The sequence below is a fragment of the Rhinoderma darwinii genome, chromosome 4 (assembly GCF_050947455.1).
Source record: "Rhinoderma darwinii isolate aRhiDar2 chromosome 4, aRhiDar2.hap1, whole genome shotgun sequence".
NCBI classification, from domain to species: Eukaryota; Metazoa; Chordata; class Amphibia; order Anura; family Rhinodermatidae; genus Rhinoderma; species Rhinoderma darwinii.
The window spans coordinates 256,946,161-256,966,434 of NC_134690.1; the positions used below are offsets into that span (position 1 = coordinate 256,946,161).

Sequence of the window (20,274 nt, forward strand, 5' to 3'; positions counted from 1 at the left end):
ATCTCACAAATGTTCTAGTTAATCAAATTAATTAGTTATTCTAATTGAAATGCCACAGAGTCCTCTGTAGTGAAATGGCAGTCTCGCTTCCAAAGCTTGGTCTGGCGGAGCATTTCTTTTTGTATTTTTTATTTTTTTTAATAAGAGGAACAGAAATATCATGATAAAGTCCTTGTTTTTATTCATCATTTTCAACACTGCACATCACCGGTCACATTCAACATCGTAACTGCTTCAGTTTAATACCAGACTTTCCAATTTGTCATGGGTGTTTTTTTTTTGTTCAGGGTGTTGACAGCTTCCTCCTGTTTTTAATTACACGCCCTTCAAGTGAATGCTTTTTGGATAACATGGGTGATTGTAGCTATTCTTCACTGTGCAAATAGATCCCCTGCCTTTCCAATTTAACCCAGTTTTGGGAATACTATATCATATTATAATAATAATAGTCTAATTTAGTGTGGGCAAGAAAGGTAAGTTGAACAATGTCACAACTTGTTATAAGAAAAGGTTAATTTGAAAACCTTAGTTGCCTGACCATGATGGGCCTCAGCTCATGCACATGGTAGAGCTGTGTCCAGGAGGGTGTACGGTGGCACATAGTCCCCTGTGGCTCTGTACTAGGTTCCTAGGTACATGGTGTTTCGTGAAGCACTGTATTGGGTTATTCTCGCAATGCTATGTGGCATCTCCACGTACATACAGAGGTACAGTAGGGCCCCATAGAGGACTTTGGGTGCTCTGTTACAGCCCCGTACAAGTGATTTTGTTCAAAACTGTTTTAAGGCTATGTACAAGAGGCCTAAGGCTCCGTTCACATTGGCGCTTTTCTGTACTGACACTTTCCGACAAGAAAATAATTATCGGGATTACCTAGGATCCATTTCAAACTGGATCTGTTAAAGCTGCCATGGTTGTGTTAAGAACAAACGCCATGAGCCTAAGGTGAACAGAGCATAAAATACGCTTGTATCATTTTTACTCATTGAACGGATAACACCACATGGAGAATCCCTGTCATTCACCCCCTTTACAAACTGAAAGGCTTGAAAACAGTCAATTTTGCCTGGAGTGTTTGCTGAAATGCTCAATGGTAGTGGCCGTGCCTGGTACTGCAGCTCTGTCCCGATAGGTGGTTTTAGAAGTTGGACTTCCACCAATCTGATATTGATGGCTTATCTGAAGGATAGGCCATCAATATCAAAGTCCTGAAAACCCTTAACTTTTTTTTTTTTTAAAGGATTTTCTGGACTTCTGTAAGTTCGAAACTGATACTGTAATGAAAAGTTATTCAACTTTCTTTTACGTTGTTTCGTTTTTGTCATCGGTTTTCAAGATCTCTGCGATTTGACAGTGAATGAGACTATTTATACCCAGAGGCTAAAATTGTTGCAGACCTAATGGTGGCGTCATAGCGGCAGATTTTGTTGCCTAAACTAATGTGACTAAAAATCCGTTCCATTCATCGAAGTGTAAACACTGCAGAATTTCCGACTATTTTTGTTGGGAAATTCTACCGCGTTTTCGCAAAACAAGCTGTCATGCTACAGATTAAAAATCTGTGCCACAGATCACTTTCCGCACTTCTTTTCTGCGTTTTTTTTATATGCAGCTGGTGGATGAAATTTGTTCAAATCTCATCCACTTTGCTTCTACTGTAATACGCTGCCAAATTTCTGAACTGAAAATCCAGTCAGAAATGTTGCAGTCTTTACGCTACTTGTGAACATACCCTAATATTCCTCACATCTGAGGGACCTTTGTAACCGGTCAAGAGGCAATGGTCTGTGTACTAAGCCTGTACTCTAGGTTGATACAGTTTGCCTACTCTGAAGCACTATAAGGCCCCCTTCACATTACATTTTGGCTTTCTTTCGGAGGTGTACGTTGGGAAGACTCCCGTTGAAGGTATAAGTCTGAAGTCCAAAACCTATCCCACTGTATGGCATACAGTGAGATTAGTCGCCTGTGGAAACTCCGACAGTCACGGTCTATATATGCGCAAGTGACGTTAGGAGCTTCCCGGGGGCAGAGCACCTACTAGCGCTTTGCTCGGGGACTCAGGCACTGTGGAAGCTTCTGACGTCGCTGTCCGTATATGTACAGTAAGGTCAAGAGCTTTTTAATGCCATACTTCTTGGCTAGAACATTACAAGCGCACTGGCAGGGGATTCTGGACCTGGAAAAGCCCCTGACATCACTGTCCATATATGAACCGTGCTGTCAGAAGCTTCCACAGGGCCAATGTCCCCAGGCAGAGTGCTTCTGATGCTCTGCCCGTGGACTCTGGCATTGGGAAGCTCCTGACATCACTGCTCATATATGGAGTGTGATGACGGGAGCTTCCGACGTATATATGTTTAACAGTACCATGCATTATAAATTGTTTTTTTTTGTGGGTTTCCTCTAGATTGAATAGCATAGTCTACTACGCTAGTCCATCCTTCCAAAAAAATAAATGGTATACCGACATATACCAGTCTGACTGAGGACAAAAAAGCACTCTCTTGGTCCCGGTGGGCTAATGGAGCCGTATGAACACGGCGTACGTGATGTGAAGGTGAAGAGAAGGTTGTGCTGCTGATGTTCAGAGGATTGTCTAGGCTTCATATAATTAATGCAAACCCTCAGTTGTGAGAAATATTGGGTTACTAGGGAGTGACTTCGTTCTAAAGGCAAAAGCGGACAAACCTTAATGAAGGATGCGTGAAATGTGACGTAGAAGTATTTAGAAAATAGGAGGGCTTTGTCCTGTACTTATTCTACATGAATGCATTTTTACTATGAATATTTTTATGTAGATACATCTAAGCACAGTATGTTGATAAAGTGCTTGTAGCCTTCACTGATCAATAGTCTTTGTTTCTGTTGCCTGGAAACGTGTCAATTGCAGCATATTCTGTAGGCAAGCTGATGGAATGATGCAAAGAAAGTTTTCTAGTAAATGTTCATTTAGAAGTCCTTCGCAGAATCTGTATGAAAGCGATTTTTACAGGTCGAAAAATAACCCGAAATAAATGAGCTGCAGTTATAGGGATGGAAAGGAAGAGATTACCTATAGACTATAGGTTACAACCACATAACCCTGAGGAGCATGGGATAATTCTCTGCGGTGTTGTGTGGCCCTAACCTATAGTCTGACCGCTAATGGTTCTAGATCATGCTGAGAGTCCTACTTTACCAACAGTCGGAGACCTGGTCTATAGTGTAAAAATGTCTGCAGGCAGCTGTGGCTTAAAATAAACTAAAAACAAAAAAAAAAGAAAGACCCAGGTTGTTAAATTTCTCCTTTATTCCAACACCTTTTTAGAACTTTGCCGTTTTCTAACTTCCTTTAATCAGATCTGCCTTACCTGGTGCTTCTGAGAATGTGTAGTCAGTGGGAGTCCTTCTTCAATGCTGAAATTCTGAATAATCGAACGCGTTTCACAATCAGTTTTGCCCTGCTTGTAATGTGATGTTTTGTGAATTTTTAATTATTCCCCTTTTTGCCGGTAACCAATTTATTTATTTTTTTCCTCTAATAATGCTAACAAAAGAGAACTACAGGGACCACGTTAGCGGCTTTCTGTGTGGCTAAATAGGAACTCCACAAAGAGCGCTATATAAGTAACTCCCCTTGTACAGATGCCCCGCTGATCAGTATAAAACAAGTTTCCTTAATTCTGTCACATGGCTTGTTTCCATTTTTTACTGGCGCAGTTACGCAGCCCACAGCTTCCCCTGGATACAGTTATATTTAGCAAACGGGTCCCTCTTTTAATTGCCTTTAGAATCTAAATATGAGAAGACGTTGGACAAATTTTCAGTAACTACAGGGAGGTTTTTAATAAAGTATATTTGTGTGCACTGTTTTATGTACACATCCAGCTTTTGTACTTGTTAGATCATTTTCCATTGAATTAAAACCTTCATTTAAAATTCTTGTCATTTACTGTCAACTAAAAATGCGTTTCTAAACAAAATAGCTGTACCTGGGAAAGAGCTGCAATGTTGGCATATGGCCAAAAGTATGTATACACTTTGCAAGTGAAGATTATGTCCCCCAGTGTTTGGGATATTCCAGTCAGTTGTGAAGATTGTCCCCCTGCATTTGGAAACCACTGAAAGACCAGCTGCACAACTGACTTGAACATCCAAACACCAGAGGTAAGTAATGTGTAGCCACTTTTTCAGAGAGATGTGACTTTTCAAAGAAAGAGCCCTTTCTGATGGATACCCATGATGACGCACAGTTCTTTTAAATACACTTCCAAGAATATCCATCGAACATTAGCGACGAGCGATCCAACGCAGTGGTTGATGGCAGTTCTCGCAGTCCAGATTGTTTGCAAATAAACAGCGTGCTTTCATGAATTCGATTTACCTTGGTTTTATTCGTACCCGCTATAATTGGCTGGAGTAGGGCTGGGCGATTAATCAAATTCTATTAAATCACCCTCAAGGCCTGTGACTATTCAGTTTTTTTTTCAACAGAATCTATTCCCTAGTGGCGCCATCACACCATGCTGCATGAGTAAGTTCTGCCTCGTCACCTGCTTGGCCCAACCTGTCTGAGAAGCTGCACCCTGTCACCTCATCTACTCCGCTCTTGCCCTGGCTCTGCCTCTACCATTTCACACAACCATGATTGGGCCGTGAAAACCGGTCTTTGCGTCGGCTGGATTTCCCGGCCCAAACACGGTACATGTGAACAGCACTCCTGGCATCAGTCATATATGGTGCTAGGAGTCCCTGCTTCCCTACAGAACTGCGTTTATGTACTGAACAAAATGATACAGTATGGAGCAGCAGTTCAGTGGGGAAGCAGTGACCCCTAGTATAGTGCCACGCCCCCTCTAGAAGCAGAGTCCCTGGCCAGAGCATTTCAAGATCTCCGACCTTGGGGGGGGGGGGGCTCCTGTCTTCGGAAAGCCCTTGATGTCACTGTCCATATATGGACAGTGATGTCGGGCTATTCCTGTAGCGGAATCTCTGGCCAGAGCACTGCCGAAGCCCTGGCAGGGGATTTCACTCTTATAGGGAGCCCATGACATCACTGTCCATATATGGACAGACATCAGGGACTCTCTCTAGGAGCAGGATACCCTGCCAGAGCATCGGCAACGCTCTGGCCGATGATTCTGCTCCTAGAGGGAGCTACAGTAGCGCTATCTATAGGGAATGGGGGTGCTTCTATCTATAGGGTGTGTCGCACTTTCTACATGAGCACTGTATGTAGCACGATCTACATGGGCGCTGTGGCACTTTATATATGGCACTATGTGGGCACTGGCGCTGTCTATGTGGGCACTATTTACAGGGACATTGCGACACTATCTACATGGGCAATGTGGTGGTTTCAGGTGGTTAGGTAAAAAAAAAAAAACCCTGACAAATGAAATCCATCTGTTTTACTGCCATGAAAAATGAATGATTAATGGATGACAAACGGCCATTAAAAATAGTTGGATGAAAATTTGGTGACATAACTGATAAAAAAGGCCACGAAAAACCTGACCGTTGATCAGTTTTTAATGGCAATTTTTATTCACTGTCGTGTGAATGTAGCCTAAATGACTGATGCCAGGAGCCCCTTTCACATGTACCGTGGTCTGACTGGGAAATCTGTCCTTGTCATTTATTTAAAACCCCATCATAGGGCCGATACTGCACAGAGTCCTGTTCAGACTTCAGACACTAATGTAATCTCTTCCCATAGTGCCCGCTCGGCGCGACCTTCCTGGCCCTGCTGCAATTTAGACTGCTCTCGTCTGCAATTTTGAGACCGGTTGAGGTGGGGACAGGCAGAGAAGGATTTTAGTGAACGTAGAGTATAATTGATTATAGATTCTGTTCTCGTGTTCCCTATTGGGAAACTATTCACATCCGCGTCGGACTTCCGATCATGTGTTCCGGTCAATGTTTCAGTTGGAGGAGCCAGGGAACGGAAAGCCAAACTGAAACTATAGCTTACGTTTGCATTACCATTGATTTTTAATGGTAATGTTTGTTTCCGTTCCGTAAGATCTCCGGCTTTTGTGGAAACAATATAGCAGTCAACTAAAAAACAAACACCTTAGGATAGGTCATGAATATCAGATTGATGGGGGTCTGAGTCCCCGGCATCCCATCCGTCTGAAGGTGCAGCGACGTTTGTTGCCGCGGTCTCTTCACTATTTACAGGCACAGCGCCATACACATCAGATCGGTGAGGGTCCCGGCAACCTTGCTGATCAGCTGACTGAAGAGGACGTGGCGACAAATGCCACAGCCTCTTCAATGTTTACCATTCACAGCGCTGTACCCTTCCGTAGCGATTGTACCTAGTATTGCAGCTCGGCCCCATTCACTTAAATGGGAGCAGAACTGCAATCCCAGGCACAGCCGCTGCGGAATCGCTTTAGTAAATTTTTTTTATTTTTATTATATTAACCTGTTCAGGACTGCCTGCTATATATTAAGGAGGTCCTGGTCTTTATAGCCCGTGCCATAGTAGATCTATGGTGCGGGCTTTAGCTGGCTGCCCCAGCGAATCGGGCTGCCGAATTTTGGGTGCCAATTGTTCAGGACTTCCGGGGACCCTGGCGGGAATACAGAAGCGACTTTCACCGATTCGGCTTTCTCACATACACAGCGTTCAATGAGTCGCTGCCTCTATTGGTCTCGATGAGCAAGTGACCAGTCACGTGATCGCCAGTCGAACTAGACCAGAACTAGACCCAGCACAGCCCTAACGGCTTCATGCCCACTTCAGTCTTTTCCTTCAGGGTGCTAGCCGGTTTTCTGACGGCTAACACTCTGACCCATTCATTTCAATGGGGCCATGCACACTTCCGTTTTTTTTTTGACTGTCCTGTTGCTCCGTTCCGACAAAAGTAGAGCATGTCCTACTTTGGTCCAAGATTCTGTGACTGTGACATGCAAGTCAATGGGGCAGTCAAAAAAACCTGAAGGCACACAGGCATCCGTGTGCTGTCCATTTGTGATGGAGCCGTTGCCTAGCAACGGCCGGGCGGGCAGAAGTACATATCTCTATTACATGAATCAGCAGCTACTTCTCTCTATCCAGCACTGATAGAGAGAAGAGGCTGCTGATAAAAATAAAATAAAAAGCAGTTCATACGTACCCCGGATGTTGTCTTGGTGACGAGTCCCTCTTCTTCCTCCAGTCCGACCTTCCTGTATGACGCGGCAGTCCATGTGGCTGCTGCAGCCTGTGATTGGCTGCAGAGGAGGTCACATGGGATGAAGCATCATCCCAGGAGGCCAGCCTTCTGATGTCATCCAGTCCGGCCTTCTGTTATGACTTTTATCCCATGTGACCGCCACTACAGCCTGTGATTGGCTGCAACGGTGACATGGGATGAAACGTCATCCCAGAAGGCCGGACAGGAGGAAAAAGCAGGGAGTTCTGGGTAAGTATGAACTGAATTTATTTTTCATTTCATTAGAATTGTACTTTGCGAGCGCCGAGCATGGTATTTCTTCAGCGCTAGTCCCTGTCCAGGGTGCTGAAAGAGTTACCGCCGATCAGTGCAGCCCATTAACTATTTCAGCACCCTGTACAGTGACTAGCGCTAAACAACCATGCTCTTTCAGCACCCTGGACAGTACCATGCTCGGAAACGGAACATGAAGTGCACACGGAAACCACACGGATAACAAACCGGGCACACGGATCCGTCAAAAACGGCCGATAAAACGATGAAGGAAGTGTGCATGAGGCCTAATAGTGAAAATTAGCACTATAGCAGGGCCGATTTCTCCTGTAACTGAAGTTACAGTGAAAAGGGTATAATATAAAAATCAAATTAAATAATAAAGCCCCCAATGGTCTTTCTGACTTTTCGAGGGACAGACCATAATACTAAAAAAAAATTAATTACATTTAAAATACACCATCTCTCACCCCCCCCACCCAAAAAAAAATTCTCCCCGCCAATCATTGTCATACACTAGACTTGACCCAATTACCCTAAAATACAAATGTAATAATTTTAAAATCACAAATAAAAAGCCTATTTTAGAGTGATACTATATTACCAGGAAAAAAAGAGCTATAAAGTTAAAAACATATTTTTTTGAATTCACCACCTTTTTAAAACTATAATCCTAAAAATCTTGAAACATCAAAAATTATATGTATAAAAAGGTAAATGTATAACATGCATTGTTTATGAAAGTAAGTAGCAACGAACACGTGCTAAAAATGACTAAACCGTGGCTGGTCCTGAAGCCTGAAAATAGCCCCTGCCTGAGTCTGTTACATCTCCCTTAGGGTATGTGCACACACACTAATTACGTCCGTAATTGACGGACGTATTTCGGCCGCAAGTAGTGGACCGAACACAGTGCAGGGAGCCGGGCTCCTAGCATCATACTTCTGTACGATGCTAGGAGTCCCTGCCTCTCCGTGGAACTACTGTCCCGTACTGAAAACATGATTACAGTACGGGACAGTTGTCCTGCAGAGAGGCAGGGACTCCTAGCATCGTATATAACTATGATGCTAGGAGCCCGGCTCCCTGCACTGTGTTCGGTCCGGTACTTGCAGCCGAAATACGTCCGTCAATTACGGACGTAATTAGTGTGTGTGCACATACCCTTATTGTGTGTGCAGCTATTGAATGGCAACACTGCGGATGCATGGATTTCAATGTAATTCATGTTATTGATGTCTTTAGTTTATATGCGGTCTCTTGGGAAATATGTGGTTGTAGGGGCTCCGAATGAAAATTGAATGCAGCAAGGTTACATTGTTAGACCGAAGTTATTTCACATGTCTTACAACAGAGTAACAGAGTAAAATTTAAAGTGCGGTCTGTTTCCAAGGGCAACTAGTAGCATTTGCACTGATATATATTTTTAATATACACTGCATTCGGAAAGTCTTCAGAAACTTTCCCTTTTTTATATCTTGTTATGTTGAGGCCTTGTACTAAAGTAAAAAAATTCACATTTTTCCCTATTGTTCTGCACACAATACCCCATAAAATCAAAGTGAAAATAGAATTTTTGCAAATGTATTAAAAATGGAAAACTCAAATTTCGCATGGACATAACTATTTAGACCCTTTGATATGACACTTGAAATGTAGCTTTGGGGGCCTCGTTTCTCTAGATCATCTTTGAAATGTTTCTACACCTTTCATTAAAGTCTTCCTGTGGTAAATTCATTTGATTTGACTGTTGCATACATACATACATACATACATACATAGTTTGTACAGTTGAAAAAAGACACATGTCCATCAAGTTCAACCAAGGGATGGGAAAAGGAAAGGTAAAAATTTCTACACATAGGAGCTGATATTTTTTTGTTGCCTTTTTTAAAGCCATCTACTGTGACCAGATCCTCCGGTAGACTATTCCATAGATTCACAGTTCTCACACTAAAGAAGGCTTTGTCGCCTCTGCAGGTTGAACCTTTTTTTTTTGAGACGGAGGGAGTGCCCCCTTGTTTTTTGAGGGGTTTTACATGGAACAGGATTTCACCATATTTTTTGCATGTGCCATTCATATATTTATATAAGTTAATCATGTCCCCCCTTAGTCGTCTTTTTCAAGGCTAAATAGGCTTAATTATTTTAATCTTTCTTCATAACTTAGATTCTCCATGCCCCTTATTAGCTTTGTTGCTCTTCTTTGTATTTTTTCCAACTCCAGGGCATCCTTTCTTTGAAATGGAGCCCAGAACTGAACTGCATATTTTAGATGAGGCCTCGCTAATACTTTGTAAAGTGGTAATATTATATCCCTGTCCCGTGAGTCCATGCCTCTTTTAATACACGACAATATCTTGCTGGCCCTTGAAGCAGCTGATTGACACTGCATGCTGTTGTTTAGTTTATGATCTACAAGTACACCCAGATCCTTCTCAACAAAGTGACCCCCAGTGTAGCTCCCCCTAGGACATATGATGCATGCAGGTTGTTCGTACCCAGGTGCATAACTTTACATTTATCTACATTAAACCTCATTTGCCAAGTGGACGCCCAGACACTTAGTTTGCCATGATTAAGAACGCAGATCGCGTTCGAAACGCGTAGGCTCAGGCATACACCCTGACTACTTGCACTTTGGGACTGCGTCTCCCTTTTCAGTTTTACTTATATTTGTCTAATAAACATGGGACTCTCACTTCCCTTTTAAATCAACATCAGCGCTGGATCACTTTTCCTTTTCATCATTAGTTTGTTTAAATACACTTGGAATTCACGAATATCTTCCATAGACTGAACCACGGGATGTCTATTCACAATCTCTGCACTTCGTTACTCTGTCTGTGGTAGTTACAGCAGAGGAAGCGTAGTCTCGCGAGACTACGCGGTAGATGACAGGTTACAGCGAGATTACGCTTTGCTCTGCTGTAACTACCATAGAAACAATAACGAAGTGCAGAGATTGTGAATAGACATCCCGTGGAATGTCTATTCACTGTCTAAACACTTCAGTATCGATAATGTGTTAGTATAAGACAGCACATAAGGATCTAGCAGGATCCCTATGCGCTGCCTAAATGAATGGAGAGGAGTGCATGACGCTGATTGGTCAGCGTCATACACTCCTCTGTACAACACCCACTTGGTCAGCGTCATAAACTCCTCTGTACAACGCCCACATGGTTTAAAAGTAAAAATATGCCCACTTGGGCATTAAGCAACTCATTAGCATAAATCCAAAATCGCTAATAAAGTGGTGAAAACAGTAATGCTTTTTATTTAATAAAACCATCTGTCACCTACATTATAGCTCCCATCTCCTTATGTAGGAGATAGGGCACTTATAATGTGGTGACATAGCCTCTTTAAGATCTCTAGGGTGTAACCCATCTGGTCCCGGGGCCTTGTGTACGTTTTTATTTTATTTAGCTTGCACCAGATCTACATTCATCCAATTATATATATCAACTGATATATTAACAGCACTGGCAGCGGCTACATCAGCTGATCTTTCTTCTGTTGTATATACAGAGCTAAAGAACCCATTTAGTAACTCTGCCTTCTCTTGATCCCCTGTGACCAACTCCCCATTACCACTATCTAAGGGTCCTACATGTTCAGACCTTGGCTTTTTTGCATTTACACTACTGTTCAAAAGTTTGGGGTCACCCAGACAATTTTGTGTTTTCCATGAAAACTCACACTTATATATATCAAATGAGTTGCAAAATGACTAGAAAATATAGTCAAGACATTGGCAAGGTTAGAAATAATGATTTTTATTTGAAATAATAATTTTCTCCTTCAAACTTTGCTTTCGTCAAAGAATGCTCCATTTGCAGCAATTACAGCATTGCAGACCTTTGGCATTCTAGCTGTTAATTTGTTGAGGTAATCGGGAGAAATTTCACCCCATGCTTCCAGAAGGCCCTCCCACAAGTTGGATTGGCTTGATGGGCACTTTTTGCGTACCATACGGTCAAGCTGCTCCCACAACAGCTCTATGGGGTTGAGATCTGGTGACTGCGCTGGCCACTCCATTACAGATAGAATACCAGCTGCCTGCTTCTTCCCGAAATAGTTCTTGCATCATTTGGAGGTGTCATTGTCCTGAAATTGGCTCCAATCAAGCGCTGTCCACAGGGTATGGCATGGCGTTGCAAAATGGAGTGATAGCCTTCCTTATTCAAAATCCCTTTTACCTTGTACAAATCTCCCACTTTACCAGCACCAAAGCAACCCCAGGCCATCACATTACCTCCACCATGCTTGACAGATGGCGTCAGGCGCTCTTCCAGCATCTTTTCAGTTGTTCTGCGTCTCACAAATGTTCTTCTGTGTGATCCAAACACCTCAAACTTCGATTCGTCTGTCCGTAACACTTTTTTCCAATCTTCCTCTGTCCAATGTCTGTGTGCTTATATTAATATTTTCCTTTTATTAGCCAGTATCAGATATGGCTTTTTCATTGCCACTCTGCGCTGAAGGCCAGCATTCCGGAGTCGCCTCTTCACTGTAGATGTTGACACAGGCGTTTTGCGGGTACTATTTAATGAAACTGCCAGTTGAGGACCTGTGAGGCGTCTATTTCTCAAACTAGAGACTCTAATGTACTTGTCTTGTTGCTCAGTTGTGCAGCGGGGCCTCCCACTTCTCTTTCTACTCTAGTTCTAGCCTGTTTGTACTGTCCTCTGAAGGGAGTAGTACACACCGTTGTAGGAAATCTTCAGTTTCTTGGCAATTTCTCGCATGGAATAGCCTTCATTTCTAAGAACAAGAATAGACTGTCGCGTTTCACATGAAAGCTCTCTTTTTCTAGCCATTTTGAGAGTTTAATCGAACCCACAAATGTAATTCTCCATATTCTCAACTAGCTCAAAGGAAGGTCCGGTTTATAGCTCCTCTAAACAGCAAAACTGTTTACAGCGGTGCTAACCTAATTGCACAAGGGTTTTCAAGTGTTTTCTAATCATCCATTAGCCTTCTAACACAGTTAGCAAACACAATGTACCATTAGAACACTGGAGTGATGGTTGCTGGAAATGGGCCTCTATACACCTATGTAGATATTGCATTAAAAACCAGACGTTTGCAGCTAGAATAGTCATTTAGCACATTAACAGAGTGTATTTCTGATTTTAATTTAATGTTATCTTCATTGAAAAAAAACCTGCTTTTCTTGCAAAAATAAGGAAATTTCTAAGTGACCCTAGACTTTTGAACGGTAGTGTATATGCTTGAAGTATTTTTTGGAATTTGTTTTACTATCCTTGGCCACCTGCCTTTCATTTTGTATTTTTGCTAATTTTATTACATTTTTACAGATTTTATTAAGCTCTTTATATTTTACAAAGGCTACAGCTGTACCCTCAGATTTGTATTTTTCAAATTCCCTTTTTTTGTCATGTATTGCCCTTTTTACAGAAGGTGTAAGCCATGTGGGATTTAATTTTAGTCATTTATACTTGTTACTTATAGGAATAAATGTTGCACTATAATTACCCAAAATAGATTTGAAAATCTCCCATTTATCATTTGTCCCATTATTTAACATTCGTTCTTCCCAGTCTATATCCTGAATTGCAGCCCTCATTCTGGGGAAATTGTTTTTGCCCTCCCAGCATGTGTTTGTTTTTTACAGTAAAGGTAAAATGTAACTATATTGTAATCACTGTTACCGAGGTTTTCACGAACATTGACGTTCCCAACAAGCTCAGCATTATTAGAAATGACCAGATCCAACAGAGCTTCACCTCTAGTCGGGTCTTCCACAAACTGGCCCATAAAATTTTCCTGCAACAGGTTGAGGAAATGTCTCCCCTTTGCAGTTGAAGCCGAACCATGACACCAATTAATGTCCCGGTAATTAAAATATCCCATTATCACTACAGTACCAGCCTGCGCAGCAAGCGCCATCTTTTTATATGGCTGAACTTCCATCTCCTCAGTTATATTGGGGGGGTCTATAGATTACACCAAAAGTAATTTTTTTCAGTGTTTACTTCCCTTTGTAATTCCACCCACAAGGTTTCAACCTTCTCACAGTCTTCCCCCACTATTGTCTCTTTCACACTCTCCTTCATATCACTTCTCACATACAGACATACACCACCGCCTTTCCTATTTGTCCTGTCTTTCCGAAACAGTGTAAAACCCTGTAGATTTACAGCCCAGTCTATATTTTCTTCCAGTATCAAGGCCTCCAGCTCCCCCATTTTGCTTGCTAGACTTCTGGCATTTGTGAACATACACTTTAACTTTAACTTGCCTTTAAATTTTTCACTTTCAGTATCAGAAATGTGATTATTTGGGCATTTTTATTTACACTGCTGTTTTGTAACTAAAGGATCTCCTTATCCTGTTGTCTAGTCCTTTCCCCACAGTCTGTTTATCCCCCCACCAATATAGTCTGACCCCTCTCTAACCTAACTACCCCTATTATTTTTTACATTGGCCTCCCTCCTCAGCCCTAGTTTAAATACATGATTTGGAAAGTTACACCCCTGTCTAGATAAGTTTTTACAGCTGACCATGCATATCAGAGCAAAAACCAAGCCATGAGGAGGAGAGGGCTCAGAGACAGGATTGTGTGGAGGTACATTTTTTTTTCTGCTGCACTGAAAGTTCCCAAGAGCAAAAGTTTGGAACAACCAGGACTCTTCCTAGAGCTGGCCGCCCCACCAAACGAAGTAATTGGGGGAGAAGAGTCTTGGTAAGAGAGGTGACTAATAACCCAATGGTGACTCTGAATGAACTCCAAAGATCCTGTGTGCAGATGGGAGAAACTTCCAGAAGGTCAACCATCACTTCAGCAAACCAACTATCTGGGCTTTATGCAGAGTGGCCAGAAAGAAGCCTCTCCTCAGTCACAGATATGAAAGGCCGCCTGGGGTTTGCAAGAAAAAAAAAAAAAATACTCTAACTGTGAGAAACAAGATTCAGGGGTCTGATGAAACCAAGATTGAACTTTTTGGCCTCAATTATTCTTCTTTTCAAATATTTTTTTATTAATTTGCATATAAAAGAAATAGGGTAAGCATTAGCAACTTTTCCAAAATAAACCCGTAATGTAAACACATCAAAACACAGAATGTCATAGTACATGCCATAATAAAATCACACAATGTGTATGAGTAAACGCTGTGTATAAATGCTTTGATAATTTCCGTCTGAATAGAATTATATACGGAAACAATGAAATTGCCATTATGTAAAAAATGTAGATATATTTATGAAAGGAATATAACAGATGACGCCAAATAAAAAATGGGAAGGAGGGGGAGGGGCAATATTACCCAAGGGTAGCCTGGTAATTCAGTGTATGAGGTCTAATAAGGAAAGCTCTAAAGATGAGGAGCCTCTATAGTTGGCCCAAGCCACCCAGACTTCTTGGAATTTTTTATGGTTCCTCCCAATGCGAAAGGTCTTCCAGGCTATATATATTATCTACTTTAGCTTTCCACTCAAAGATTGAAGGGGAGAACCTCGCCTTCCAATAGTTGGACAATAGTATTCGGGCGGCAGACAAAAATGCCTGACTAATTTTGAGGTTTTTTTTCTAGATTTAACTTTGAGAGAATAAATGCTAGTACTTTTTTTAACCAATTCTAATCGCCGTGTCTGAAGGAAACCAGGCACTGCTCATCACCTGCCCAATACCGTCCCTACAGTGAAGCATGGCGGTGGCAGCATTATGCTGTGGGGGTGTTTTTCAGCGTCTGGGACAGGAAGACTGGTTAGGGTTGAGGGAAAGCTGAATGGAGCAAAGTACAGAGACCTGATCTTGGCCGAAGGTTCACCTTCCAGTAAGACAATGACCCTAAGCACACAGCCAATACAACACAGGAGTGGCTTAGGGACAACTCTGTGAATGTACTTGAGTAGCCCAGCCAGAGCTCTGACTTGAACCCTATCGAACATCTCTGGAGGGACCTGAAAATGGATGTCCACCGACGGTCCCCATCCAACCTGACAGAGCTTCAGAGGATCTGCAGGGAAAAATAACAGAAAATCCCCATATCCATGTCCGCAAACCTTGTGGCATCATACCCAAGAAGACTGGAGGCTGTTAGTACTTAGTTGAAGCACCTTTGGCAGTGATGAGTACAGGGTCTGAATACTTACGTTAATGCAATATTTTAGTTTTTCCTTTTCAATAAGTTAGCAAATATTACTAACATTTTGTTTTTACTTTGTCATTATAGGGTGTTGAGTGCAGGGTGATGGGGAAAAACTTGAATTTTTGTTTTAGCACAAGGCCTCAACATGATCTAAAACAATGTAAAGGGTCGGTAGACTTGTATACTTCTAAAGTTGCTCAACTAATTATGTAGATATACTGTAGGTCCCTGTTACGGTACTGTACAACAGAGTTGGATTTGGCAGTAAAAGGGAACCCATTGACTAGGGGAGATTATCTCTGACACATACAATGAGAGCCGCGGGGGATTGTGTGCTGCTGAACAGCCTCTTGAGGCCTAAAACAAAAATGGTTTCCTGTAGTGTTAAAAGTTGCAGTCATAGTATTGTCATTATTTCCTAATCTGAAATTCTGCAGGATAATGAATCTATACTGAGTCTTTGTACAGCAACATATCCTAAAATAAAAATCTTTCCATATTTTTTTTTAACTTCATTTCCCTTTTTCCCTATACAGATGATGAAATTTGCCTGGGATAATTATAAGCGATATGCATGGGGATTAAATGAGCTGAAACCTATTCAAAAACAAGGGCATTCAAGTAATTTATTTGGTAAGTAATTTCCACTTTATAGTTAACGCAACATTTGCAGAATGCCGCAGCGGTAACTGTAAGGCCTCATGCACACGACCGTAGCCCGACCGTAGCCGTGTGCACGCCCGTGATTTTCGTGTCGGCCGGCTGCGGACTGTCAGCGGACTGTCAGCCGCAAGCCGCCCGCACATGCACATGGCCGGGCCATTGTTTTCAATGAGCCCGGACCGCAACTCCGGACCATAATAGGACATGTCCGTACTTTCTGCGGTCCGGGTTCCCGGGCCGTGCACGGACCGCAAAAACTACGGTCGTGTGCACGGCCCCATAGAAAAGAATGGGTCCGCAATTCTCCCGTGGATTTGCGGGGGAATTGCGGACGCAAAAACACGGTCGTGTGCATGAGGCCTAAGGGCACTTCACCTTTTGTACAGGTTAAGATACACAAGTATTGAAAACCTGTGAAAAGCATGTTTAAAATGGCCTAGAGAATAAAGGAACACCATTTATTTATACTGTTTTCTGATTTATATGTGTAACATTCTGTTCACATATGCATTTTACCAGTGATGTCGGATCACACTTTACAGCAATGGTCTGCAACCTTTGTCTCTCCACCTGTTGCAAAACTACAACTCCCAGCAGGTTGCAGACCTCTGCTCTACAGGCATATATGTAATCAAGCATATCCTTCAACAGTGAGCGAGATAAGAGAGTTTTCATTTCCAAGTAGACCTGAGAGAGTGCTAGGGGAGGACCTTCTGGGTGACCGGGGAGGTAGCCCTGGGACATCTAATATGACTTGCAATAGTATCTCCTAGTCAGCTACTTCCTGCCCCAGAAAAAAAAGGGCTGGAGAAGTCTAGATCACAAACTGCTGAGATTAGAAGAGTAGAGGTATATTCACACAATGGTGTTTTGGTGCAGTCTTTGAAATCACAACTAATAGTGGATTCAAAAAAGAAGTAGAATGTTTGTTTCTTTATACTTCACCTCCCTTTACGATCTACTCCTGGTTGTGGCTTCAAAACCTGCACAAAAACGGCACTGTTTGAATGAGGCCAATTAAGGCTCTGTTCACATCTGCGTTGGGGTCCCGTTATGAAGTTCCGTCTGAACTTTCCTTCAGAACGGGACCCTGAACAGACATAAACTGACACCAGAGGTTCCCGTTTCCATCACCATTGATTTTCAATGGTGACCGATCTGGTGCCCTCTGGATTCCGCATATAAGGAATCTTCAGCATTGCATTCAGGAGGATATAATCTTTGGCTGGAGATAGATTGTAAAGAGCATCTGACAACTCTTTCTTTGGTGGTAGTTTTTAGGGCTTGAACAAAACGCTTCCTATCTAGTAATGTTGAACTAAAATATATCATACGTTTATGGTTTACCTTCTGTACGGACTTCTGGTTTAGAGAGATGAGACGATCCTAAAAGGATACAGCCTAAAATTATGATGTATCGTACACTCCATTCTCCCATGATTCACTACTAAACTTGAGCATGTTTAGCATTGGCATAGCTAGGAGAGGTTGGTGGATGACATAGTGCCACCTATGTTCAGCAGAATATAGGAGGATATACACCTAGACTATTGCTTAATACAAAAAAATGCTCTGAAATCTTGGTCCATTGAAATGCATTGAGTTTTTTTAAAATCTCTTTAAAAACACTCCAGTCAAGTGAGTCCCTAGAGGATTTCTTTCTTTTTTTTACATCTCTACATGATGGGATTTCGGTGCAATTTTAATAGGCAGTAGCTGCTATTTTCATCCATAGAGTAACGTGAAAATCTCTTGTAAATCACTCGCTAACGTTCTAATTAGGCTGGGTTCACATATAGTGGGTCAATTTTGGGATTTTGGCCTGATTTTTACAAACTGGAATGACTTTGTGAAAATCACAGCAAAAAAAATTCATTTTGACCGTGATGTGTAAACCCAGTCTGGGCTGCGCAGACCACAGAGGGACGTGTTGCCATGACTACTGAGACTGGGGCAAGTAGTGTTTTGGACCGCTGTTTTCCGCAGCGGACACTCTGCCCGAAAAACTGCACCACAATTTGATACGATTTTTCGGCTGGATTTCCATTCAGGCTCCAGGACGGATAGGCCAAAAGACCACACAAGCTGCAACAAAACCACAAAAATCTCATGTTTTTGGCCCGTTTTAGAAGGAAAACTAGATTGGTTTCTAGGTGCAGCCAATTTTGCCACAATTAGTTACACATTTTGGTTGATTTAAAAATATATATAAAAGTCAGCAAAGTACAGTATCTCTCAAACTTGTATATTTCCAGATAGTGAAATATTGTGTGTGAAAGTTTTTATTCTCGAACTAGGCAAGGAAATAAAAATATATGCAGTTTACGTGTGCCGTAACCTTTTATTAGTTGGTAAGAGATCGAATTACCTTCTACAATAGAGTTGACGGCTTCTGCAGAGATATGTAAACGTGCTTTTTCTCCTCCTATAATATAGAACATTCATCTGTCCGTGTTCTGGAAAGCCATGTTACTTAAGCACTCACTGAATTGCACATTTCATTGACCTAACGGGAAGTGATCACTGTTTGCAGATGTCTCTTCATATTTACCGTTCCTTTGCCCTGAGGTTCCTAACTTGGAACACAACTTCTATTTTTCCTTTAAGAAAGAGTACACATTTACCAGTGTAAAAAAAAAAAAAAAAAAGTCTTTAAAATCTTTTTTTATATTCAGGTTCACATCATATCTAATTAAAACCATGGTTATTGCATTTAAATGAATGATTATTAATAACTTCATGGAATGTGCAAGGCCCCTGTCTCCTTCATAGACATTGTGTCAATGCTGCCAAAACAGACTTTGCAGTATCTCTACACTGTAGCCTGTCCTTGAAGCCACTTAACATTATTCTAGGGAATTGCATTATAAAAACAATTCTATATACCCACAAGGCCTCAAGCACACGGCATATGAGCAGAGCTTTTCTCCCCTAGAAACATTGCTCCGTAAATACGTCACCCGACGAATCATTGTACAGTGGCACACTGAGTCCTGTACGTGACTGTGTGCCACTATACAGCCTTTATGCTGCGTGCCTGCGGCCTTAGTTGAATAGCTCACTTGCGGCCTCTTTAAACTCAGGATTGTGGAATCCCAGCAGTCGAACCCCACTAATCGCAATATGTCATAATTTTGTGTGAAAGCAATACCCTTTTTACTTAAATGGTTACTAACTGTTCAACAAACACTGTGTAAATCAAGCGAATCGAAAAAAAACTTTGCATTATATCTTTAAAAGAAAAAAAGCCTTTCTCCACTTATCAGGCTTCTTCTTCTCCCGCCCCCGACCCCTCGAAGTCTAGGATTTCACTATGTGGTTCAAACGTGTTTTTTTGCTGCGATTCGTAGCAAAAAACACTTATCTGCAACATGAGATTCTAGCTTTAATGTTTACTGACTCTGAATTTACTGTTAATTTAGTCACTAAGACGAGACGGCATATCGGCTCACTCAAGGATCAGGTTAAAGCTGCCCGTAAAAGTCTATTGAGAGGGGAGAAGGGAGCAGAGAGAGGCAGAGATAGATGCACAGTGACACTGCCGCTGCAGTGGCAAATATTCTGTTGGATCAATATTACTGGGCTTTTGTCGAGCCATCTGATGCATGGCGAAGTCCACGAGCGGTGCAGAGGACTGTTCTGACGTATTCTTAGAGATTGGGGAGCAGGATGTTCTCTGCTCTCTTTGTGCAGTGTATGGGAGACAATGATTTAGACTCCACCCACTAGCTCATGGAAAACTGAGTTAAAGGGAATGTGTTGCGAGGTTTTTTGTTTTTTTTTTTAATTGAACAGTTAGTGTCAAATTGATTAAACATTGTTCTAATTTTTTACTTTTTTTCACTAGTCAGGAAATATTATAATTTAGATTCTAATTTATAACACTTCCCAGTGCTGGTCACTAGATGGAGCAATTCCCAAAATTGCAGCATTGCATGTGGTAAAGCAACCACATTGCTTTATGCTGCAAAATTTGGGAAAACTCACTCGCTCTAGTGAGCTCTCAGAATCCCCCCTCCTTTATCCTGGCTAGTGCCGGGAGAAACGAGGGGATTGAACGGTCAAAC

At 41.9% G+C, this 20,274-nt stretch overlaps 1 protein-coding gene across 2 annotated transcripts in view; it reads left to right on the forward strand.

Moving 5' to 3' along the window:
• Positions 1 to 20,274, forward strand: part of MAN1A1 (mannosidase alpha class 1A member 1) — a 206,297-nt gene that overhangs the window by 59,663 nt on the left and 126,360 nt on the right. For both annotated transcript variants that reach the window (XM_075862405.1, XM_075862404.1), the window contains exon 2: positions 16,081 to 16,177. In XM_075862405.1, the coding sequence (XP_075718520.1) occupies positions 16,081 to 16,177 (97 nt within the window). The remainder of the gene's footprint in view (positions 1 to 16,080; positions 16,178 to 20,274) is intronic.